This window comes from Myotis nattereri (genome assembly GCF_964212035.1).
Source record: "Myotis nattereri genome assembly, chromosome: 1".
In the NCBI taxonomy this organism is placed as follows: domain Eukaryota; kingdom Metazoa; phylum Chordata; class Mammalia; order Chiroptera; family Vespertilionidae; genus Myotis; species Myotis nattereri.
In genome coordinates this window covers 90,859,425-90,885,553 of record NC_138075.1, presented here as the reverse complement: position 1 = coordinate 90,885,553, position 26,129 = coordinate 90,859,425, and the positions used below count along the sequence as shown (strand labels likewise).

Here is a 26,129-nt window from a genome sequence, read left to right as displayed (position 1 = left end):
GATTAAAAGGCTAAGAGAGGTCAGTCACTCCAGGAAAGATTCCTCCTTTGCTTCTCCTGACTTGGTTCTCTTTCCAAAATTGTGATCTACTCCACTCCACTCCTGTGGAGGGTCCTTCGGAAACTCAAAAGATGGCACATGCTCTCCCAGAATATTCTGGAGAATGTGGAGTAAGGGTCCTTGGGATGGGAGTTCCAGAATATAATGAAGATTATTTTAGAAAAATTCCAGAGATGTGCATCATGAAACCTGTAGGGTTCTTAGAAGTTATCACATCTGGTCTCCTCTGTTTCAGAGGAGAAAGTAAAAGAGGCTCGGATTGAGGAGGTGATTAGGGCTGATTGGGGACAGAGCTGGGTGACAACCGACTCCCAGCCCAGAGCTGCTTCTGCCTGACAACGTCTGGAGGTTCAGGCCTGTGCTAATGCTTCGCTGGGACAGACAGCCTTTGGCAGTGCCCTCCTTCGGCCTCTCTCAGGAGATGGGCTGGCAGAGGTTGCTGGGCCTGACCAGCCTCTAGGATGCTGGAGCTTAGGGTGCGGTGGGCTCCAGATTTCCAGCTTCTACCGCCACCCCTCCCCGCACCTGGTCTACTCGCAGTACCCTTCTCCCCATCTCAGAGACGACAGCCAAATCATTTCAATTAAATTTTATTTAAAAAGACATAACTAATAAATCTATTGCCGGGGCTGCGGAGAGACAGCCAGCAAAGTCAGTCGCGCTCCCCATCCCATTGAACCCCACTGAAAACCATGACAACACAGGACAAGCTCTGATTTATCCCGGCGCTGAAGTGCATTGTGAGCAGGCGTCAATCACGCATTATTTCGGACTGAACAAATGCAAAATCTTGACTGGAACAAATGCTTCCAACAGGTCCGGGGCGTCGAGCTCCATTTCCCCTTTGTCCGCGGCCTAGCAGTTGTCCTGTAGGGGGCTGGCCCCCGCCCGACCACCCAGGGCGCTGCGCAGCCCCGGGCGCCACCGGCACGCTTGACCGGGAGGCTGCTGCGAAGGGCGCGCCAGGCCCTGCGGTGCCCTGGCAACTGAACGGAGCCAGGTCTGAGCTCAGCGCAGGTGGACCCGGCCCCGAAGCGCCACGCCCTTCACTAAATTTAACTACTGAACACCCAAACCACTGGCTGCCCGAGGAGAGGCCTCTGAAAGTACGTTCGCTGAGCAATAGACTGAACTATGGGCCATCAAAATGTGTTCACTCCGGAGCTCTCTGAGCCTCGCCGACCATTTCCTCGGCTTGGGCTGTGGGGACTAGATCTTGGAGCAACTCCAGGCAGGCCGTCTTTTCTGCCATCCAATGCTCCCGATTGGTCCAGTACTGACCAGGGACGCAGCGGGAGCCCAGCTCTGGGGCGCAGGTCACATGCCCGTCACCCGGCCTGATGTTACGGGTACAGAGCCGGGGTGCACAGGTGGCGCCAGAGGGTCTAGGGACGCCAACGCCGCAAGGCCCCCCTAGGCCGCCCTGCCAAACTCCTCCGCCCGTGAACTCTCAGTCCGGCCTGGGCTCACCCTGCGGGGCTAAGCCAACGAGTCCGGCACTTCAGAATGACTAGCTTGGCCAGTATGGGGAAACTGGCGCTGAGCCAGGGCTCCCTACCCCTGCACCTCTGAAGTTGTGGGGGACATTTGGGGTGTGGGGAGGCACCTAGCGGCCTTTAAAACCATTGGCCCAGATGCTGGTGGAACCAGGTCACTCCTCTGTGCCCGCTTGAAACGTCTCTCATCGGAGTCCTTAGAGGGGCCCCGCTAAAAACAGAAGAGAGAACGCGCCAGTTTAACGCTGTCTTGTAAATCACTTTCCGGATGATTGCGGGAAACGAACACTCTAGCAAACAAGCTCGAGGAATAAACAAACAGGGAATAAATTCCTGGGTGCTCGTAAACCTACCCACGCCGCCCCCACCCACCCTGGAGCTCCCGTGGGGCCAGGCCCTGTGTCAGCCAGGAGGAGGAGGAAGCTGGGGACGGGCAGGCGGGTGGTGGCCACAGCTTGCCACCCAAGATGTTATTCACTGGTAACAATCCCCATTATCTGCCCCCACTTTGGGCTAATCAGACAGAATTGCTAATGCCGAGGGTTGCTTCCTGCCACCTCTGGGAGGTAACGGGCACCGAGGGGCGGGGGACGGGGCGGGGCAGGGGGCGGAGGTGGCACCTTCCGGGCTTGCCGGGCTTTGGTCCAGCACTCATTTAGGTACTTAACACCCTGGAGACCAGGACCTCGCCTTTCAAAGCATCCCGGGCGGGAAGAGCTGTTTATATAGACGGGGATTCCGCTGTAAGCGCGATAATAAGACAGGCAGCCTGCGCATGGCGTGCGCCTCTCACGCCCACCAGTAAGGAGCGGCGTCCCGGGCCGCCCCTCGGTTCCCAGCCTGACCTGCCCCTCACCTCCTTCCCCTCCTCCGCCATGACCGCCGCCGGACGCCTCAGCTTCACCGTGCGCAGGCTCCTGGATTTACCCGAGCAGGACGCGCAGCACCTGCGGCGGCGGGAGCCCGAGCTGCGCGCCCCGGGTCGCGGCCCCTGCCCCTCCTGGCTGGAACCCGAGCGCGGCCCCTACGCGTGTGAGTGAGCGGAGGACGGCTGCGAGGGTGGAGGGGGCGCGCAGAACCCAGCGCCCGGCCCACGCGGGGCTGGATTTCCTCCGTGTTAAAAGCGTGGGCTCTGTCCTCAAACCCTTACGCTGTGCATCCCTCAGTCGGCACACCCTGAGGGCAGATCCCTGCGCCTGGCACTCACGCTAGGTACTTGGGCTTCTGTTTCTAGGGGGTCAGAGTGTGTAAATAAGACAGGGCCCTTAAATGCCCGAAAACACGGTCACGCTCTCCAGTCCTCCGTGTGGGATGGGGTGAGTCGGCGAATTTAGACCTACTACTGGATTCAGGGCTTTGCAAACCTCAGCCAACCGTGACGCGCTCGACCCGGAGGGGGCCGGTGCTGGTGAGCGAGCTCGCGGTAAACTCATCTGCCAGCCCGGCGCCCGGTGTGGACTTGTTTTAAGAGGGCCCCGATGGGTTTCCGTGGGGGCGCGGTCTCAGGCTGTGGTATATAAAAGGTCACTAAATTCGAAGAGATGGGTGTTGAGATGTGGGCCCGGGGAAGGAAACTGCCCGCCCCCCCCCCCCAAGCCCTGGGAGAGTGGCTCGGCACCCGCGCGCAGCGGGCCGGCGCCTCACCAGGCCTGTCTCCTTTGCGTCCCCAGCCTCGGACGAGAGCAGCCCAGAGACCAGCCCGCCCGACTCCTCGCCGCGGCCGCCCGCTCAGCCCGCGTCTCCGAGCTCGGACGCCGAGAAGAGGAAGAAGCGGCGGGTGCTGTTCTCCAAGGCGCAGACGCTGGAGCTGGAGCGGCGCTTCCGGCAGCAGCGCTACTTGTCGGCGCCCGAGCGCGAGCAGCTGGCGCGCCTCCTGCGCCTCACGCCCACGCAGGTCAAAATCTGGTTCCAGAACCATCGCTACAAGCTGAAGCGCACGCGCGCGCCGGGGGCCGCGGCGTCGCCGGACTTGGCCGCCGCTGCGGAGCTGAGCGCCGCGCCCGGCCTGCTGCGCCGCGTGGTGGTGCCGGTGCTGGTGCGCGACGGGCAGTCGTGCGGCGGCGGCAGCAGCAGCGAGGTGGGCATGGTCGCCCAGGACAAAACCGGCGCGCCCCCAGCCGCCGCCTGCCCTCTGCCCGGCTACGCCGCCTTCGGGCCCGGCTCGGCGCTCGGCCTCTTCCCCGCCTACCAGCACTTAGCACCCCCCGCCCTGGTCTCTTGGAACTGGTGAGGCAGCTGCGGGGGCGCGGGCACCGGGCTACCCCAGACTCCGTAGTGCGCTCTGTGGCCAGAGCAGCTGGAGCCGCAGACCTGGCGCGCTCCCCGGGCTTCACCATCCCGCCGGCTCGACGTCCTTTGGCGCCGGGATCCCTGCTCAGCTCTCACCAGCCGGCGCGTTAGGAACTTTTCACCAAGATTGCGCCCCGTCCCCATGTCGTCCGCCAGGCTCAGAGCTACAATTTATTGCTTGAACCTTATTTGTATGGGTAGCAACTTATTTTTTTTTTTAAGAAATAGAATATTTTTCCTCTTTGTGGTGCTAGAATAAAATGTGTGGGGTTGGGTCCCCTTGCGCGCCTGCCTGGAACCATAGGTGGGAGCTGGGTTTCTCCGTGCCCTGGTGAATTAAGGCCCACCCCGAGTTGGGTCAAAGTACTTACAAGGCTTTAGGGTGGTGGGGGAGAGGGAGGAAGCGGAAGCAACTCTGGGGTCCCTGTTAGTGGGAGGTGGTTCTATCCCAAAGGGACTCAGAAGCGTCTCTGGGTTCCCAGAGCTGCTGGCGTTTCAAACACCAAAAGTCAGTCCACTCGGTCACAGCCAAGACAGGACATGAGCTTCTCTGTAAGGATTCTCTCCGCAGTCTGCTATGGGGGCGCAGCCTGAGCAGCCCGATTGGCTTCAAGCCGCAGCAGCCAGGGCTCAGGGATCCCAAAAGCACCAGAATGTATAACCCCCAGATAAGCCTTTGAGTGCCTCACCTGGCAGCTGTGATTTCCTGCTGCTGCTTGGCGCTGCACCTGATCAGGGTGGCCTGGTGAAGAAACCAAAGAATGGTGGGGAATGACCCACCTTAGGGCTGCCAGCAGAGGGAGGACCAGTTTAGAGAGCCCTGGGGACCCCACACAGATGTGGGATATGCTGGAGGATCTCATTTCCTACGTGGTCCCAATGCATATTAGGCTGGAGGATCTAATGTTTCCCCCCTGGGAAACTGCGCTTGGCCTCGGTAAATGGAGCAGCAGGGCCTCCTCTGCAGTGGTTACTCTTCGGAGGGAAAGTGAGTACCTCTGCCTGGCACCCACTGCAAGGCGCTGAGCAGCAGTTTCCGGCATCAGATCCAGGGAATGGAGCAAGAGTGCAGTGAGGCCTAGGAGGAGTAGGCATGGGGCCTGTTTGGGGCCCCTCTCTTGTTCCAAGAGGAAGAGGAAGGGTGGCTTAGACGGTGTTATCACCTGAGATTTTTGGGGGATGGGAGAGAGAGGAGGGCAGATGGGGAAGGGAGTTGGGTGTTTGGGTCTCAGCTGCTGGCCACCTTGCCTTCCATATGGATGTGGTTATCTTAGGAGAATCTCGAGCCTTAAACCTCCTTTTGTCTTGGGAATTGAAAGGGGCATTGTCAGGCCTGAAAAGGACCTAGACAAAATCAGAACAGTTTTGATTCAGGTCTCTGTTTAATCAGTCCCTGGTGACAATGTAGTGGGTGTTAGGGAGGATAATGGTATCTATTTAAACCTTGTGGCCTTCAGAAAGACAAAGAGCTTGAATTTTATGGGCTTACAACTTCAATTAGAACGGTGCCAGTGTGCATGGGAGATTATAAAATTTGTATCATAAAACCTCTTTCCAGTAAATGATGACGGGGGAGGGAGCATGGACATTGTAAGATATACATTGGAAATAGCCCTGGGGACTTTCTAGTTAGCCCTGACAGAGCAGATGGGAAAAAAAGGAGGAAAGGATTTCTGAAGGCCTGAGTTGGGACTTGTCCCTGTGGTCAGCTGACTGGGTACCCCATTCCTCCTGAAGGGGTTTTCACTCCAAGAATGGAGGTAAAGATTTGTAACGTGTCTTCTGCTCTTGGCGGTGACAATGATTTAAATGTTCTTGGGAAGAAAGTGCAAAATCACCCCTGTTCAGTTTCATGCCTTTTCTTTTCCTGGAGCTCTAGAGAAAGTAGGTCTTGCAAAGTGGAGACCCATGGGTCTAAGAGGTCTGGACTATGGAGAGAAGCTCTTCCCAGGAGCTCTTAGGGAGAGCATGCCCTCAACCAAATTCATCTGGAGCTCTAACCAATAAGAGAAACCATTTATCTGCTTCCCAAGGTGGTCAGAGCCATAGCAGGAAGCTCACCAGCAAGCCAGTCTGTGTCCTGGCCAGGAGGAGAGCAGACATTTCCTATAGCATTAGCATCGGGAGCCATAAAGTATACACTGTTACCTGCTTGCTTTTTCTCTTTTTCCTTCAGGCCCTTTCCTTTACAGAGAAAAAGCCATAAATGGAAGTTAAAAATGGGAATTAAAAAAGCACTCCGATTACCACCAAACCATGTTAGAGACTCAGGCTGTCCTTTTCTTCTGTTTACACGTGTGATAAGCAGAAAAGGTAACTGTCAGTTTCCCTGATGACCTAAAAGATCAGGTTTTCCAGGCTCTGACAAGGAAAGCTAAGCCCAAAGCCTCTCTTCCAGCAGCTGTGAAAACATGGTATCCCTCCCTAGATGAGAATATTTCACACCTGTCACCCATCACCAACATCTCACTCTGCAAACTTATATTTACTTATACTCAGCAAACTGATATGGAAATGTACTGTGCTCCAGGCATTGTTCTAGGCACTTTGACAGCTGATCTCACAGAAACCTTATGCACGGTCTATGTAATAGCCCCATTTTACAGATAAAAAAACTGAGTCTCAGTGTGTGGGAATAAGTGACTTGTCCAAAGCAGTTATAAACCTCATAGAATGTTACCAGTATCTTCAGCTTAACTTACCTTTAAACCACCCTGCAAACTCCTCTTCCGGAGAACAATTGTAGTCTTCATGTGGTGACAATATATACACCACCCAGCCATCATAAACGTGTCTTGTGGATAGTCTGGAAGGATGAGAACATGCCAAAAGCACTCTACACTGTTCAATCACAGGGCCACTCATGAAGCTGATCACGTGATATCACAGTATAGCTGGTAGCATTTTAAATGTTACCTGTGGACCAGGTAATATTCTAAGTTCTTTTACTCAATTAACTCATTCAATCTTCCCAACAACTCTGCAAGATGGTACTACTATTCCCATTTTACAGATGAGAACACTGAGCTTATAAGTAACTTGTCCAGGGTCACGCAGCTAGAAAGTGACAGAGAGGATCTGAACCCAAGCAGTCTAACTCCAGATCTCATACCTGTAAGCACATGATGGGAGTTCTTTTTCATTCTTTGTTTCTATTTCTCAGTTGACAGACCTGGTTACCTTATAGATGCTTCTCTGAAAGACATGTTTTCAACATGCTTTTGTCTGCCTCCCTCCCTCCCTCCCTCCCTCCCTCCCTCCCTCCTCTACCAAACCTCAGCTTTTGGACACAGCCACTGTGTTTCCCCTGTGTCTGTGTGCATTCTTGTCCAGCTGTCAATGGAACACAGCTCTTCTCTGCAGGTCACAAAATTTTCCTGCGACTGTCATTCCACCGTTCTTCCAGTAAAACATCTGCTGCTGCTGTCTTGACACCAATTGTCTACTCAGGGTTTGGTTTGCTGCTGACCCATAAGCTCCTCTGAGCTTTCCCACCCCCAGGCCTAGATCCCTGGGGAGCTTTATGACTTTGCCTTCCCTACCCCTTTCCCCATCATCCTTTTCCTTCCTAAGCACCTGTGCTATCGTTATTATTTAATATCTTCACATTTTCTCTCCTTTCATTGTAAACATTTTCACTTCATCTCACTTAAGTCTCTTGTGGGTGGATATTGCAATTTTCACTTCAATTTTCTTTCCTCATTGTTCAGAGGATCTTACATCTTAGCACGTCTCTTATCTGACCAATTTAGCACTTAAGAATCTTGGATAATGTGCAACTGATGGGTTAGAAGGAAGTTATTTGAGCCCAGGTTAACCTATTCCTTTCCTTATAACAGTGGTGTTTAGATGTTTATTGTTATCTTGCCTGGTTTATACAATTAATTTGCCTCACACACACACACACACACACACACACACACACACACACACTCACTACCTTTAAAACATTTTAGACTTAGAAATAAAATGCCCAGGCAGGATAGTTATGGGCTTGGCATGGCTAAATTGTTAACCATATTTATCTGTTCTGGGTGTTTGGATTAATCAGCCTAGGCAGGTTATCTGTAAACATGAGCAATAGACAGTCAAAGGAGCATTAGAAATGCTGAGAAAGTACTGTGCCTGTGTCAGGGCATGGTCATTTCAATGCACGTGATTGCATCACTTGGTAATTTAAAATCTGCATAAGAAATTGTATCTCTCCAGGTCGCTCATCATTTTTCCAAGCCATAATGTGGGAGGGGATTTACTAAATAGTACCTGACTTGTTTTCACAGTTCCAATTCTATACCAGTTAACTCCCCTCCAAACCCCAGCTCAAAAATTTGTGATACATCCTTTTCTTCTGCATGCCCACCATTCATGTTGCTCAGTCTATAGGCTCACCAAAGACATGAACAGAGTTCCCTAAACACTGATCCATAGAGTGGTGTTGGAACTAGGAAGAATCAATCAGGCTATTGAACAGTCACACATCTACCCCAGATTTTCAAGCACAGGGATTCTCATGTTTTTCTAAACATATCCAGTGGAGAGTTTTTATCATTTATGCAGAAAAGTAACATCACATTTTGGAGGTAGGTGATCATTTTATTTTCAATATTCGCCTTATGGACCAATGAACATATCTAGGTCTTTACTGAAGTCATGTAATTTTCAAAGCTATTTTGGTTTCACTGTAGTTTCTGTGAGTAGTGTTGGGGAAAGAACATCTAAGGAGACCTTGGTCATGCTAAATTTCCTCCTGCATCCTGACTGGGTGGTCTTTTATGAGTCAACAGGTTTTCAAATGCATTTCCCCAGCTAAAAGCTCTGAAGGACTGTCCCTTTTCTCTCCTTCTAATACCAACTCCCCCTCTCCTCTTCCTAGAGGCTGGATAGGATACTTGGCAGAATTCACTGGGAAGGGGAGTGGAGGCTGACTACAAATTAAACTGGAGACAAAAGTGCCAAACATCCATTAAAAGGGCCCTTCAATCTCACCTGAGATGTCTGTTGTACCTTTCTTCTCCAGCTTTGCTGAAGGATAGTGCTTTAAGTAGCTCTTCTTCCTAAAGAAGTTATCAGTTTAGGTTTAAATTACCTCTTGGGAGGTAAATTCTCAACTAGAGGCAACCTCAAATCATCATAACATGACAGGGTCTGACACAGATAAGCATCAGTGAAATAACAAGAATGCTTTTTACAACAAAATTGAAATTCAGAGCAAGAGACATAAAACACCAGGAAAAGAGAAAAGAAACCTGGCATGGTGAGCAAAGAAGTGTTTTTCTGGGAAAATTTTGTTTTGTTTTGTTTTTTTGTTAATCCTCACGCAAGGATTATTTTCCCATTGATTTTTAGAGAGAGTGGGTGGGGGAACAACAGAGAGAGAAACATTTATGTCAATTGTTGCCTCCCACAGGCACCCTGACCAGGGACCCTTGACCGGAATGGAAACTGCAACCCAGAGCCAACGTTCTCTCCATTGAGCAAAACTGGCTAGAGCAGGGAAACTTAGTGCCTAATGGCAATGATGGCTTCTGTCATCTGTCTGAGTATTTAATGGTGCTGTTAATTCACTGGGGCTGGAGGGCGGCATTTCATATTTAACTCAAGTCAAAAGTAGAGATAGGGTAGGATTTTCTGATTTTTAATATTTGTGTATAAAACATCTTAAATAAGGCTAATGATTTTATCAGTTTGGGGCTGTGTGGGAGCAGGAGGGACTAACATACTAAAATAGAGCTCCCAGAATTTTGTTGTCCAGGAAACATTACAAAAATCTTCTTCACCTCACTTATTACTAATTGAGAGGAAAGTGAATGTGTAATTGAATACTTCTGGTATGCCTAACAACTGAAAAAACTAATTCCACAGCTGTCTTATTACCTTTGAAATTTTAAGTATGTAAATATTCTATCCAGGCATATAATACACATACAAGTGGGTATGTAGCAGATTTTGAAAATATTTTGTTCTTTTTCTTAATAAGAAAGAAAAACTCTATAATCTCACTTATGAGGCCTATGTAGGATGGTTATTTTGTGGTTGTTTTTCATTATAAAAATAACATTTTTTGTAAGATAATATGGAAAATACAGAAATATATAAATAAGCTATGCTATTAAATATGGTTATTTTCATAAATTTGGTTTCTCATTAATAGAATAGTGTTATAATGAATAAGAGACTCAGGTAAGCTATTACAAGTGCAGGGGAGAAATTTCATTTGTATCATTGTAAATTATAATTACAAAGAGAAATATTGAGATCATATTGATTTGAAAAGAACAGTTCTCCTCTATTTTACAGTTTCTTCTTTTCTGCAGCCTCAAATTGTTCCCTCTACCAAGAGTCATGGATTGGGAACCACAGCCATTTCTATCTTTAACAAGGAAAACAAACAAACAAACGATGGAGCAGGACAAAAAGAGATAGATGAAGAAGCTGGTTCTTAGTTTCTTGCTTGGCATGAATTCAAATAGAGCACTCGGGCTTCCAGGGGAGCAGTAATCCAGCAGCCTCTGGCAAACCATGGACTTCTGAGGGCTCCACTGCCCAGAGCTCATGTCTGTGAAGGCTTGACAGGGAGGGCAATGAGTAATTCTCAGTTGATTTAGAATGTTTAGTTGCCATCAGTCCTTTTGAAAAGGCACCTTTGCAGTTTGTTTAACAATCTTCCATCATGTTTACTATATGATCCTCAGTCCACTAATTTGCAGACAACAGAGGGAGGCTGAGAAATTTATCTAAGCTTGGCATTTAAGTGTGGGGATTCTGGCTCTAAGGAAGGTGAGGACTCTAACTTCTCACCAACTAATGACTGTTGGGGCCACAGAGGCCCACTTCTTCACAGATGTAATAGCTCATCATTGCACATAAGAAAGACAAAGGCAGAATATCTACCAAAAGAAATCCAAATAAACTCTCTTTCAATTGCCCCTTTACCCCATGAACGTAGCTGTCTACAGTTGTTTTAAGAAGGCCCTACTTCCCCATAACCTCATGATTCTTGTTCAACTTTCCTTCATCCGGTTTCTAGGAGTTCTTCACCAAGATCTCTTTGTGTCCCACCTCTTTACACACTAAAGCTTTGAACCTTCAGGTCATCCAGCTGTCATACTGCCTTGGAACTTCTTTTAGACTCTATGTTTCCTAGGAAATGCCCTACTCTACAGGCCACTAATGCTTTTTTCTTTCTGCAAATGATTTCAAGTTTCAGGATTCCTTCCATATCTATAAAGCTTTCCCTAACTGATTGGAATACAAATCAAGAGTTCACCTAGGTCCATCCTATTTAAGGCTGCAACTAAACTGAGAACTCCTTAATTTAAAAGGATGGAGTGGAAAGAACATGGACTTCGAAACTGAGCAATCCTTGATTTGGAAAACAAATACTTGAATAGTGGTTTTCACATTAATTGCAAAAAATTACTTTTAGCCTTAGTCCTTAGATCTTTATCTAGAGATAATGCTGTCTACTACATGTGATTAATATACATATTAAATGTATTAAAATGTCTGATAGTTGGCACTGAATAAATGTAGTTCCTACTCCATTCTACAGAATGCACTTCAGTTTTCTGCATATATCCAATGTAATGTTCAATTTGCTTAGTTTATTATAGCAGTCAGCTTGGACTAAGTTTTACAAAACACACAACCCAAATATCTCAATGGCTTAACTATAAAGATTTTTTTCTTATTTATGTCCTGTGTCCCTACAGCCCTGTACCATTCCATTTTCACTCTGAGGCATAAAGAGAAGGAACAATCTCCTGTATAGGACATTTCCGCTCTATAGGAGAAAGAAAACATATGATGGCTGTTACAGCTTCTGATTGAAAAGGGCATATATCACTTCTCACATTTAATTGGCTAAAGCAAAGTCACACGATCAAGCTTAATACAAACCAGGCAGGAGGAGCAGTGGATATTTTGAAAAATAATACAACCTAGCCTGGCCGACATGGCTTATTTGCTTGGGCATCATCCTGTGCAGGTTTGCTCGGGCTCCATCCCCAGTGGGGGGCATGCAGGAGGCAGCTAGTCAACGGTGCTCTCCCACATGGATGTTTCTCTCCCTTTCCCTTCATCTCTCTCAGAAAATAAATTTAAAAATATTTTAAAAAATAATACAATTGACATTTGTGTTCTTCTTAAATGTTTAACTTATGACCAAGTATACATGCTTACAAAGTTAATTATTCCTTTAAACTTCCAGAATAAATATCACAATTTGATATTTCATACTATAAAGTATATACTGCATACATTGTTTATTTTATACTATGGTCTCCAAAAGAATAGGAAATATGTCTATTCCCAATATGTTGGATAATATCCATGCCACAGGCGTTTGGTGACATCTGGGAGAGTGGTCAACACCCAACTTTACAAGGAGGTAGGAGAGCATCAAAACATCATGAGGACTGATCATCAGTTCAGGCACTGTGTTTAGTTGCTTAATTTGAGGGCGATTCCTGTGGAGATTCTTCTGCCATGACTCATCTGTAGGTGATAAAAATCACTGCAAGGACTAATTGCATTCTCATTTACTTTTTAACCTATTATTCTAGGAAGTCTATTTATATCATAAATAGTGGCCCAGTGCATAAAATTCGTGCATAGGGGAGGGTGTGTTCCTCAGCCTGGCCTGCACCCTCTCCAATTTGGGAACCCTTGAAGGATGACCTACTGCCAGTTTATAGGGATCGGGCCTAAACCAGCAGTCAGACATCCCTCTCACAATCTGGGACTCCTGGATCCTAACCGCTCACCTGCCTGCCTGCCTGCCTGACTGATTGCCTCTAACCACTCTGCCTGCCGGCCTGATTGCCCCCAAATGTCCCCCGCCAGCCTGATCACCCCAAACTGCCCCCTGCTGCTGGCCTGCTTGCCCCTACTTTCCCTCCCCACTGGCCTGCTCATCCCCAACTGTCCCCCTGCTGGCCTGCTCACTCCAAACTGCCCCCCCCACCCCCGCTGTCATGATCACCTCCAACTGACCCCCCCTGCTGGTCTGCTTACCCCCAACGGCCCCACCCCCCACCAGCCTGATCACCCACAACTGCCCTCCCCTCTTGGCCTCTAACAGTCTCTACCTCGGCCCCGCCACCATGGCTTTGTCCAGAAGAACATCTGGAAGGTCTCCTGGAAGGTCTCCCAGTCTAATTAGCATATTACTCTTTTATTAGTATAGATATATTTGTCTGTAAATATGAATATGATTGCAGATATGAGTAGGACCAGGTAAAATTTTATAGAATGGGCCTTTTATTACAGATGGTTTGCCATATATGCATTTTTTCTAAAGAAGTAAAAATTACTTTAAAAAATGTTTCAGGAAGACTTGGAGAAATTTACAGTATCTGCTTTTCTTCCAAGAAAGTTGTCACTTTTATGCCAGAGTGAGAATTATTTGTATGCTTTGTATGTCAGCATTGGGCCACTGTGACTGGGGGGCACTTAGCTTGACTTGAGGGTAATTATCTTGCTCACTGGCTGGGAGGGAGGGTGTGAGGCAGAGGAGAGAAATACTCGGTTTTGGATTACTCATAGATTGCTGACTTTCTGGATTGATTGTGCAAGGCCCTCCTTTTATTGATGTCCACCTTATATTGACAGACATCTACCCTGGGAGAGGAATGAGATGAAACTGTCTTTCTTTTCATTGTAAAAAGCATTTGAGTTCCTAAGGTGTGATAAGGCCACCCAGCCATCCACAGTCAAGGTACACATTTTCATGGAGGGTGTTTCCACTCTTGAATAAATTAAAACAATTTTTTCTTTTAATTTAAACTTTCTTCTATAACTGTTTTCTTGTTACTTAAAGCTAGTTTTTTTGAAACTACTTCCAAAGCTTTTCAAGCTGTATATGTCCTTGGAATGAATTTATAAATAAGAATTGAGCCCAGCCAGTGTGACTCAGTGGGTTAGCATTGACCTATGAACCAGGAAGTCACAGTTTGATTCCAGGTCAGGCCACATGCCCGGGTTGTGGGCTTGATCCCCAGTACAGGGCGTGTAGGAGGCAGCCAATCAATGATTCTCTCTCATCATTGATTTTTCTATCTCCCTCTCCCTTCCTCTCTGAATCAGTAAGAATATATTTGAGAGAGAGAGAGAGAGAGAGGGGAGAGTATATATGTTTGTAAATAAGAAAACATGTATTTGATGCTCTTAAAAAGCCTTATTTTCTTTCATTAAAACTTGTGCAGTATAGGGAACTCCATAGATTCTCTTAATTTGAAGAAAGTTAGAGGGAAAGGTACTAATTCAGAGTCCTTGGGAAAATGTGTCATATATATTTTTTAGTTTATTTTTTTTAAATCAAAAACTGAAATATTTTCTATTCAGAAAATATATTTGGATCTAAATATCTTCTATAATTTTAACCCTAAAATATCAATTTAAATATTTTAAAAATGGTTGGGATGTTTGTTTTTTTAAATAAGTCAGGTTACTGGAGTTCTACATGTTACTGGATCACCTGGGGTAATTTTCTGATTGGAAAATTAAGAATTATAGTCAGAGGGGAGGACATGAGAATTTTTAAGGAACATATTCAATTTACTTTAGAAGCCGAACCTCTCTTATCATGTGACTTGTTTTGTATGTTTGTTAAACTATATTATCACATAAGCATTGCTGCTATTGGGACAAACAGTGACAGTTGATTTGGGTCATTTGAATGTCCACTGTCTGTTTTAATTTGTATGTTTGTTTTGACTCTGTCATATGCTCAAACTTCGGTGGAAGTCATGAGAACCTATTATTTTTGCCTGCTCCCTCTTTTACGTTGGAAATATTCTTTTTTACTCAGAGGGACCTTAACTTTGATGTAAGGGATTGTTTCCGTTGCCAACTGTTTTCTTCCTTGCCAAGTAAGAGAGTTGTTGTGAACTCTTCAGTGATGCCTTCCCCAGGATATTTGCAGATGTGGTTGGGAAAAGTCCTTTCATCCCCGACCTTTGCATGTCAGGTGCTGGGGTGCCGGGGTGCCTCCTTGCCTGCGGCCGGGCTCCTCTGATCGTGATGGCAGATCACGGGGCTGCAGGCAAGGCGGCACCTCCGATCATGATCACCGGCTGGGGGGCGGGCAAATGTGGCCCTGGTTCTCTGATCCAGGGCTGGGGGGCAGGGCAAAGGCGGGGGCCAGGGCTGCCTTTGCCCTGCCACCCAGCTCTTGCCTGCCACCTGGGTTTCTGATCACCGTTCTTCCATCTTTCCCCTTTCGCCTCCCATCATTGCACCTATGTATGCAAATTAACCGCCATCTTTGTTGGCGGTTAACTGCCATCTTTCTTGACAGCTAATTTGCATGTTGCCCTGATTAGCCAATGGGAAGTGTAGCGAAGTTACAGTCAATTACCCTTTTTGTCTTTTATTAGATAGGATATGGTGTCAGAACATAGAAGGACAAACAACACTAATTTGAAATGCCAGAAAATAAGTTTCTCAATCTCAATTCCATATAAATCCACAGCATAGTCTCATATGTAACCTGATGGAGAAACATACAGCATCACAAAACCTGTTTTTAATTTAGGACCATAATTTATTTTACCAATTCTCATTAATATTGTATTATCCTATCTAATAAAAGAGAAACATGGTAATTAGCCGTATCTCTGCTACCCTTCCCATTGGCTAATCAGGGTGATATGCAAATTAACTGTCAGCCAAGATGGCGGACGGCAGCCAGGCAGCTTGAAGCGAACATGAGGCTTGCTTGCTTCAGTGACGGAGGACTCCAACATTCCCCACCTGCTGCTGCCGGCCTCTGAGCTTGCAGTTTGAAACATTGTTACAAATATAGAAGCTAAACAAAACCCCAGAAACCTGCTTTCAGCCAACTGGGATCTCAGAGCTGAAGTTGAAACAGTGTTTCGATTACAGAACCCAAACAAACCAGATACCTGCTTTCAGCAGCCGAGGCCTAAGAGCTGGAGCCAAGCCTCAGAGCTAAAGCTGGCCCAGAATAAAAAAAAAAAAAAAAAAGGAGCGGTTGGGAGCTTCAGTCACCTGCCAGCCTGAAAACATCCCTCAGCCCCTCACCCAGACTGGCCAGGCACCCCTGTGGGGACCCCCACCCTGAAGGGTGTGTGACCAGCTGCAAACAGCCATTATCCCTTCACCCAGGCTGGCCAGTCACCCCAGTGGGGACCCCCACCCTAATCCAGGACACCCTTCAGGGCAAACTAGGCGGCACCCACCCATGCACCAGGTCTCTATCCTATATAGTAAAAGGGTAATATGCCTCCCAGCACCAGGATCAGCGGAGCAGTGAGGCCTCCCAGCACCGGGATCAGCGTGACGGGGCAGTGCCCAAACCCCCTGATGACCCTGCGGCTCTGTGTGTGGCAGGGGGCGGGGCCACAACCTCCCTATCCACCCTGCTCTGTTCCTGACAGGTGAAGGCACCCCAACCCCCTGATCAGCCCTGCTCTGTGCCTGATAAGGGGAAGCTCCCCAATGCCCTGATCGCCCTGCAGCTCTGTGTGTGACAGGGTGCGGTGCCCCAACCCCCTGATCAGCCCTGCTCTGTGGGTGATAGAGGGTGGCGCCCCAACCACCCCCCACGGGCCCTGCTCTGTGTGTGATGGGGTAGAGCCATAACCTCCCCATCGGCCCTGCCCTGAGTGTGACAGGGTGCGGTGCCCCAACCCCCTGATCCGCCCTGCTCTGTGTGTGACAGGGGGGAGCTCCTCAACCCCCTGATGGGCCCTGCTCTGTGGGTGACAGTGGGGAGCTCCCAAACCCCTGATCGACCCTGCTCTGTGCGTGACAGGGTACGGAGCCCCAACCCCCCTGATGGGCCCTGTTCTGTGTGTGACAGGGGGTGGCGCTGCAACTTCCCCATCGACCCTGCCTTGAGTGTGACGGGGGCAGTGCCCCAACACCCCAATTGGCCCTACCCTGAGCATGACTGAGGGTGGCATCGCAACCTCCCGATCCGTCCTGCTCTGTGCATGACAGGGGGCAGTGCCCCAACTCCCCAATCAGCCCTGCTCTGAGCCCGAGCAGGGGCTGCACCTAGGGATTGGGCCTGCCCTCTGCCACCCAGGATCAGGCTTAAGCCAGCAGGTCGTTATCTCCCGAGGGGTCCCAGACTGCGAGAGGGCACAGGCCGGGCTGAGGGACGCCCCCTCCCCCCTGAGTGCACAAATTTTTGTGCACTGGGACTCTAGTATATAATATAATTTTACTGTTATATAAAATACTGACATGAACATTTTATAGGTGTTGTACACCTGCATCAATATTTCTTAGGGATATATTCCTAAATGTGGATTGTTGACTGAAGTAGGCTGTACATCATTAAGGTTTTTTGGTTTTTTTCTTATATTTTATTGATTTTTCACAGAGAGGAAAGGCAAGGGATAGAGAGTCAGAAACATTGATGAGAGAGAAACATCGATCAGCTGCCTCCTGCACACCTCCCACTGGGGATGTGCCCGCAACCAACGTACATGCCCTTGGCTGGAATCGAACCTGGGACCTTTCAGTCTGCAGGCTGACGCTCTATCCACTGAGCCAAACCGGTTAGGGCCATCATTAAGGTTTTTTATTTCAATTCATCGGTCCTCTGACCCTTCATTAGTCCCCAATCCCTCAATGCCCTCACCTGTCTCCTTACCCAACTTAAATTCTATGACCAGTCATTATAATCACTCCCTTGAACATACTCTCAATCCCCTAACCCCCTCTCACTTCATTGTACACAGGCAAAACTATAACTCTTGTTAAATTCAACTCTCCATCTACTCTGCAAACCCAGGCATTACCACATGGCTGGAAAAAAACATACAACCACACTGATTGGTCTCATTTTAAATTTCTAGCTGCCAACTTCAAATGAGTTCTTGATGTTGCCAGGCCATCATGCTAGATGTCTCTAGACCAGTGATGGTGAACCTTTTGAGCTCGGCGTGTCAGCATTTTGAAAAACCCTAACTTAACTCTGGTGCCATGTCACATATAGAAATTTTTTGATATTTGCAACCATAGTAAAACAAAGATTTATATATATATTTTTAAAATATATTTTAATGATTTTTTACAGAGAGGAAGGGAGAGAGATAGAGAGTTAGAAACATCGATGAGGGAGAAACATTGATCAGCTGCCTCCTGTGCATCTCCTACTGGGGATGTGCCCGCAACCCAGGTACATGCCCTTGACCGGAATCGAACCCGGGAACCTTTCAGTCCACAGGCCAACGCTCTCCACTGAGCCAAACTGGTTTCGGCAAAGATTTATATTTTTGATATTTATTTTATATATTTAAACGCCATTTAACAAAGAAAAATCAACCAAAAAAATGAGTTCGCATGTCACCTCTGACACGCGTGTCATAGGTTCGCCATCACTGCTCTAGACCTTTCATTCTCCCATTATCCTCCTTGACTGTTTCATACCATTTTGTTTCTCCTCAATTTCCCTCCTCTTCCTCAGTCCTTACACTCAGGTTCCTACTTCACTGTATAAACTGAAGTAACCAATAAAGAGATCATCCATATACTTGTACCCTCACATCATTGCCTTAACAGCCAGGGTTCCCTTGTACTCTGTCTTCCCAACATATGGTAACAGAAGAGTGGTCCCTGCTTCTATCTACTCCAAGGATTTTTGCTCTCTTGCATATACACAATCGCTTTTTTCTCTCTATTGCATTATTTCCATCCTATATAATAAAAGCCTAATATGCAAATTCTCCCCTTGACCAGGAGTTCCCACCGGGAGTTCAACCAGCCCAGGGTGTGGGGCCAGCCAACCGCCCATGGCCCCTCCCCCCAGCCAGCCCATCCCTGATTGCCCCCCTCACCCTGCTCAGGGCGGGCCATCCAGACCCCAATCATGCATGAATTCATGCACCAGGCCTCTAGTGAGCATATAAACATGCTGCCAGATCCTCGGTCTTAAAAAAAAGCATTTTCTCTTGACCCTCCTTCTCTTGCTATCACCCCCTTTTAGCAAAACTCTTTAAATACTTGTCTATACTCACATTCTTCAATTTTTCTTCTTTCTTGTCATAATCTTTGTTGGGGTCTACTTTGCATACAACAGCATTCACCAATTTGATGAGTTTTGACAAATGTAAACAGTCGTGTAACAACCACTGCAGTTAAGATAGAGAACATTTCCATCACCCCAAAAATATTCCCACATGCCTTTTATAGTCATTTCCTTCTCCTCACCACCAACTTCTAGGAACCACTGATCTGATTTCTGTAACTATAGTTTTGCCTTTTGTATAATCTATACTAATAATAGGGTGATATGCAAATTGGTTGGGATGCCATCACGTAACGACCGATCAGTAGGCTGAGTGCACAGCAGGCATGGGTGGGCAGGGACTGCCATCACCAGGAGGGCCTCCACGTGGCCTGGCCGGGGGTGGCCCCTGGCGGAGCCCAACATAGGCACCTGCACCTGCACCTTCTCCCCCTGGGCCGGCCCAGCGGATACAACACATTTGGGTTGTGGCGCTGTCAGCTGTCCCAGAAGATGCTTCCTCTAAGCCACTGAGAAGCAACCTTTCCCAGGAATCTGGAGCGAGAGGCTGAGCGCGCCGCCCTCACCTCCACACCACCCTGCCCTGCCATGCTCCAAGCCCCTGAGTTCTCCAGAGCCCCCAAATCCTCCTGAGCACCCAAGTCCTCCAGAGCCCCCCTGAAAACCTCCTTCAAAGTCAGAGCCAGGTGGCCTGGCATCTCCTGTGGGAAAATGGCCAGAGCAGTGACCCCTTGCACCTTATATCACAGAGAAAGGCAGTGCCCCTCCATCCCACACACCCACCCCTCCAACTGTCTGGGCTTCTCTAGTGGCTCATTGCAGAGGGTCAGCCTCTGGACAAAATGCCTTCCCAATGTCCTTGCGTCCTCCCTGGGCCTCTAATCATAAAGGTCATGCAATCCATCACCAGGAGGGCCTCTGCATGGCCCGGCCTGGGGACAACCCCTGGCAGAGGCCGCCACAGGCAACTGCACCTGTGTGCGTCCCCACCCAGTGCTGATGTGATACTGCGGGGGGTTGAGGGGTGCTAGACAGGTGGGCGGCCAGCTGGGTCTGGGCCAGCATTTACGATGACTATTAATAAATCACAAGGACAAACTCTAGACAGAGTAGGAATATTCCTACCTGAACCCGTTTTTGGACATGGTCAGTTATATGTTGCTTTTTCTCAAGTTCTAAGAGAATGTGATGTTAAAGTTAAATTTGTAAATACTTCATCACAAGGTAAATTAGTCAAGCACTCTGAAAATGTTTTCACTCTTAATGTGGTATATGTGGAGATACTAGAATAAATTTAATCAATTTATCAGTCATTGTTTGCATCAATGTTGTTTTTATATCATGTTTTTGTTGTTTTCATATCATGTTTTTGTTGTTTTTATATCATGTCTTTGTTGTTATATCATGTTGTTTATTTATTAATAAATTTATATATTATTTTCATATACACTTTACTAATTTTTTTTCATATCTGACACTTCTATTATAGAGAAAGGGCAAATAGCAATATTAAAATATTTCCTCTAATTAATTCCCTTTTAATGTGCATGAATTTCATGCACCGGGCCACTAGTTTTATAAAGGGTGTCCCAAAATTCACGCAAGAAGTAATTTTGATAGAAAATACAGGTTTATAATTAAAAATTGTAAATTTTTTATTGATTCATAAAGCATACAGTATAGGGTTATGTATGGAATAGCAAACTGGATTATCATGTCGCGATAGAGAGCACCATTAACTGTCATTGCCTGAGCAGCCACATCGAAGCAGTTCGTGAGAGTGTTGCTGAGAGTTCAAGGACATCAATTCGGCACCGTGGTCAAGAATTGGACATTTTGAGAAGCTCTCTACAGCGTATTCTCATGAAAGATTTGCATCTTCATGCTTATGAAGTTCAATTGACTCAAGAACTGAAGCCTACTGACCACACACAGTGAATAGAGTTTGTTGAATGGATTATGGAACAAGTGGATGCTGATTTTTCGAACAAAATCATCTTCAGCAATGAGGCTCATTTTCATCTTGATGGCTTGGTTAATCGACAAAATTGTTGCATTTGGGGTTCAGAAAATCCACAAGTGATTGTTGAGAAACAAATGCATCCACAATGTGTCACTGTTTGGTGCAGATTTGGGGCTGGAGGCATCATTGGACCATTCTTCTTCAAAAATGCAGCTGCTCAGACAATAACAGTTAATGGTGTTCACTATCACAACATGATAATCCAGTTTGCTATTCCATACATAACCCTATACTGTATTCTTTATGAATCAATAAAAAATATACAATTTTTAATTATAAACCTGTGTTTTCTATCAAAATTACTTCTTGCGTGAATTTTGGGACACACTTTATAAGTGGAATCATAAAGTATGTAGCCTTTTTATAAGGCTTTTTTCGTGTAGCATAATCGTGATTTATTTACATACCTTTTTACATTATCAATTTTTGGCTATTATGAATAAAACTGCTATGAACATCCATGAACAATTCTCTGTGTGTACATAAGTCTTCATTTCCCTTGGGTAACTACTTAAAAAATGCAATTGTTGGGTCATATAAAAGTATACATTTTACTGTAAAAGAAATGGCCAAACTGTTTTCCAAATTGACGGTAGCATCTCATTCTCAGTAACAATTAGAATTAGAATTCTAGTTGCTCCACATCTTCAACACACTGGTTTTGTCAATCTTTTTACATTTTAGCCATTCTAGTGAGTGGTAGGGTATTTCATGATACTTTTAATTTACATTCACTTAATGACTCATGATTTTAGCATCTTTTCATGTGCTTACTTGCTATCATATATCTTCTTTGGTGAAGTGCCTCTTCAAATCCTTTGCCCATTTTAAAAATAAATCAGGTTGTTTGTCTTCTTGTCACTATGTTAGAAGAGCTCTTTATGTGTTCTGATGAAAGTCTCTATTCTATCTGATGTGGGTTTTGCAAATATTTTCTCTTGGTCAGTGACTTGCACTTTTATTTTTAAGGTTGTTTTTCAAAGAGCAAGAGTTTAAAATTGTGATAAACCCAACTTATTGATTATTTTTTTTAACTCTAAGTCATTTGCTATAAGAAATCTTTATTAACTCAGAATCATGAAGATTTTTCCTTTTCCCTTGTATTCCCAACTGTGACTGTACATGAAAAGTCCCAGCAACATTATTAAAAACTATTTTTTCTCTCACCCTGGCCAGGTGGTTCATTTAGTTAGAGTGCATCCCATACACCAAAAGGTTATGGTTTGATTCCCAGTCAGGACACATACCTGGATTGTGGGTTCAATGCCTGGTCAGGACACAAATAGGAGGCAACCAATCTATGTTTCTCTCTCACATTGAAGCGTCTCTCTCGCATACTCCCTCCCTTCCTTTCTCTCTACAAAATCAATTAAAGCACATCCTTTGGTGTTGTTACAAAACAACAACAAAACTATTCTTTCTCTTTGAATTACCTTGTATATTTTGTTAAACATCAATTGATTTATATCTATACTTTTACCAATATCAAGTTCTTCTGATAACTAGCTTTATAGTAAGTCATGAAGTCAGGTAGTGTGAATTCTAAAACTTTGTGTCTTTTTCTTGAAATTATTTTGGATATTCTAGGTAATTTGCATTCTCAAATTTTAAAATCAGCTGGTCAATTTGCATTTTTAAAAGTCTGCTAAGATTTTTATTGGGATTACTTTGAATTTATTGATCACATTTCTGTTTGAAATATATTTTCACTGTATAGGATTTTGGGTTGACAGGATTTTTTTTCTTTCTTTCAGCACTCTAAAGATGTTCTATCACTGGAACCTTGATTCAAAGATATCCTCCTCAGAGAGGTTTTTTCTTGACTGTCCCGCAATCCCAGTCAGCACCAGGAAACCCGTTCACTGTTCACCCGGCACTCTCTGCTTCCCCGTCACAGCTCTCACCACACCTCTGATTGCCCGTTTACTTCTCTTACTTGCCATGAGGACAGGGATCATTTAATTGTGTTCACCTCTGTATTCCTAGCACCCAGACTGGTGCTTGGCACATGGCAGCCTTTCAGGATATACATGTAAAATCTGCACAAATGAGTGAAGCCCCAGTGCTCGGGTGGTGCAGGGATGAGACCCAGATATCCCAGAAGGGTCAGAGCTGAGACGTTAGTTCCAAGGGTGCCTTAGGCTTCTAATCCTTTTTCCACTGGGATGACTAAGGTTGAACCTTGGCTTGGGAGATCATAAACCTTCACTTCTGACCCTGAATTAGAACCAAACTGCTCTCCAGGGAAAGAGGGAAGAGGAAATATAGCATTTTCTTTTGAAATTCCTTGTTAGTAAGTTCAGCCTGGGTCATCGAGTTCTTTGTGCCCAAACAAGTTAATACACTCACTAGAAGAGTGAGTGCTATGATCTTAAATTGGTTTAAAATGAAAACAGAAATGATGACATGAAGATGAGTCATAAGAAATCCTGTGTTGTTAAGAAACAATAAAGCTTCTCACACTTTAGAAACTTTGAGATATTCTTCTTTAATTTCAGCATTAGGTAGATAGAGGTGATAGATATTACATCTTAATTTTTCTGAAGCTATAATCTAAGACAGCCATGGCTGATTTGGCTCTGTGGCTAGAGCCTCAGCCTGCAGACAGAATGGGTTCCGGGTTGAGGGCACATGCCTGGGTTGCAGGCTTGATTCCCAGTGGAGGTCATGCAGAAGGCAGCCAATCGGTGATTCTCTCTCATCATTGATGTTTCTATCTCTCTCTTCCTCTCCCTTCCTCTCTGAAATCAATAAAAATATCTTTTAAATATTGTTATAATCTAAGCCATAATTTCCAGAGAAAGATAAAGTTATAAAATATTTGAGAATGAAATCCCCAAAGGCTAAAGAAACCTTTCTGTAGAAAAAGAAGTTACCCAAACACCTACACAGGAACTGGCCTGAAATTATCGCAGGATGCATTAGGTTAGACAACAGGAAGAGTCTCTCTCTCTCTCTCCTCCAGGCACACAAACATACTAGCACACCAATTTATAGCTATAGTACTTTGTTTTAAAAGTGGCTCCATTAAAAAAAAAAAAGGATATGAAACCATTTTCTAAGGCAACTTCAAGCATTCAGTAACAGGTTTTTTTCTTCCTCTGTAAGTTCCTTTCGAAAAGAAGAGGACCCTACATGGTTTGATTTCTCCTGTCCAGAGCTCTGCCAGCATTGTTTTTCCACTTCAAGATATTTTTGGAAGTTGTGGAAACAGAGTGAAATCACTGATAACATCAACAACATCATCAAAAAAGCAGCCATGCTGGTATGTGTGCCTCTGTGCAATATATTAGGGATAGACAGTGGGGAAGGGGAGCAGGGTAGTCACCAAGAGCAGGAGTGTGTGTGTGTGTGTGTGTGTGTGTGTGTGTGTGTGTGTGGAGGGGGGTACTTCCTTTTTATTATGTCTAAGGGACCAGAATTTGGGAAAGATATATCTGACGGTAAAGATATATCTGACTGTAAATATTATCAAATACACTGGCATCAGCCAAAGCTAGGCCTAGTGCAGTGATGGCGAACCTTTTGAGCTCGGCGTGTCAGCATTTTGAAAAACCCTAACTTAATTCTGGTGCCGTGTCACATATAGAAATTTTTTGATATTTGCAACCATAGTAAAACAAAGACTTATATTTTTGATGTTTATTTTATATATTTAAATGCCATTTAACAAAGAAAAATCAACCAAAAAAATGAGTTTGCGTGTCACCTCTGACACACGTGTCATAGGTTCGCCATCACTGGTCTAGTGTATTTCAAGATGAAGGCAGGTTTAAGTGAATGTAATTTAAGCAAGGCCTTGCTAAAAGTTAGAGGATTACTAACGACGCTCAGAGGAGGATTTGTGCATGTTAGATAGCTGGGTTAGCAAAGCAACTGGTAAAGTCCTTTTCAGTTCTTAGACTCTGTGATGCTATTATTTACTTGGGTGGTGGGCACAGGGGGACACTGTGTGTAGAGTGCCCGCTGCAGCTGTTTATGACTCGGAGAATTACCCTTCTCTGTGCTGTGGTTCCCACTCCACAAACTCCCTCTCCACTAACACAGCATCTGTAGCCCAAGAACAGCTTTACAGCCTGCCCTGACCTTTTTGTTGCTGATGTTGTGTACTGTGGGCAGGGGGGAAAGGCAGGGGAAAGGGACAGAAGTGTCCCAGCTGGCAACAACCACCTGGGGGGAGCACATATCCCACCCAGAAAGGGCCATGATTCTCCCATCCATCCTCCTATGATGTCTGAAACGCCCCAGCCACAGGAGGTCAGAATTCTACTGTTTAACTATTTTATATGCCATTTTTCTTGATTTACCCTGTGCCTCCACTTTTGTTTTCTATTGTTTGTGTAGGTTTTTCTGGCTCACTCCCTGACTCTTTAGGACCTGAATTTCTCTCTGGCCCTCGGCCTATGCCACAATACTAACTTTTGCAATTGGTTTTCTTTCGAGGCTATGTTTACAAAATTGGGGGTTTGGATACATGTGTTGCCAAACGATTAACTGTATGGCTACCACATATTTATCTACCTGTGAATCCTTTTATTTATTAAAAAAACTAAAGCCATGATTATTGTACAAAATCAGAGGAGCAAAAAAAAAAAAGCATCAAATAAGTTGTTTAAAAGCTAAGTGACACCCAGTTGTATTTTTCTGATGGAAAATGCAAAGTGCACTGATTTTGGAATAAGGAAACTTGGGTTCAAAGAGAGGTTCTGTTGTTTCTTGATGTCAGGCCCTGAACCGCTCAGTAAAATTGAGGTGAGAGTTACCCATGGCTGCATGTGGAGGATCTGCTGAAAGTAGCCACCAGTAGAGGGGAAAAGGCTTTTGACTGAATAATCAGGAATTGGAGTATGATTGCTTTAAAAATGTCTGTACATACCATTTGCAACAGCATGGATGGAGCTAGAGAGCATTGTGCTAAGCGAAATAACCCAGTTAGAGAAAGATGAATATCGCATGATCTCACTCATTTGTGGATTATAACAGTTGTTCTCAACCTTCCTAATGCCATGGCCCTTTAATACAGTTCCTCATGTTGTGGTGACCCCCAATTTTATTGTTACAAATTGAACATAAAGCATAGTGATTAATCACAAAAACAATATGTAATTATATATGTGTTTTCCGATGGTCTTAGGCGACCCCTGTGAAAGGGTCCTTTGACCCCCAAAGGGGTCGTGACCCACAGGTTGAGAACTGCTGGATTATAATGAACAACATCAACCGATGAACAAAAACAGATCCAGAGACAGAGAAGCAT

General features: G+C 45.7%; 1 protein-coding gene across 1 annotated transcript; it reads left to right on the top strand.

The window, feature by feature from the left end:
• Positions 1-2,431: 2,431 nt before the first annotated feature.
• NKX2-8 (NK2 homeobox 8) lies at positions 2,432-3,786 on the top strand (the record flags this gene model as incomplete). Its single annotated transcript, XM_081096281.1, has 2 exons — positions 2,432-2,588; positions 3,227-3,786. 2 exons carry the CDS (start codon positions 2,432-2,434, stop codon positions 3,784-3,786), a joined length of 717 nt encoding a protein of 238 aa, XP_080952407.1.
• Between the last annotated feature and the right edge of the window lie 22,343 nt (positions 3,787-26,129).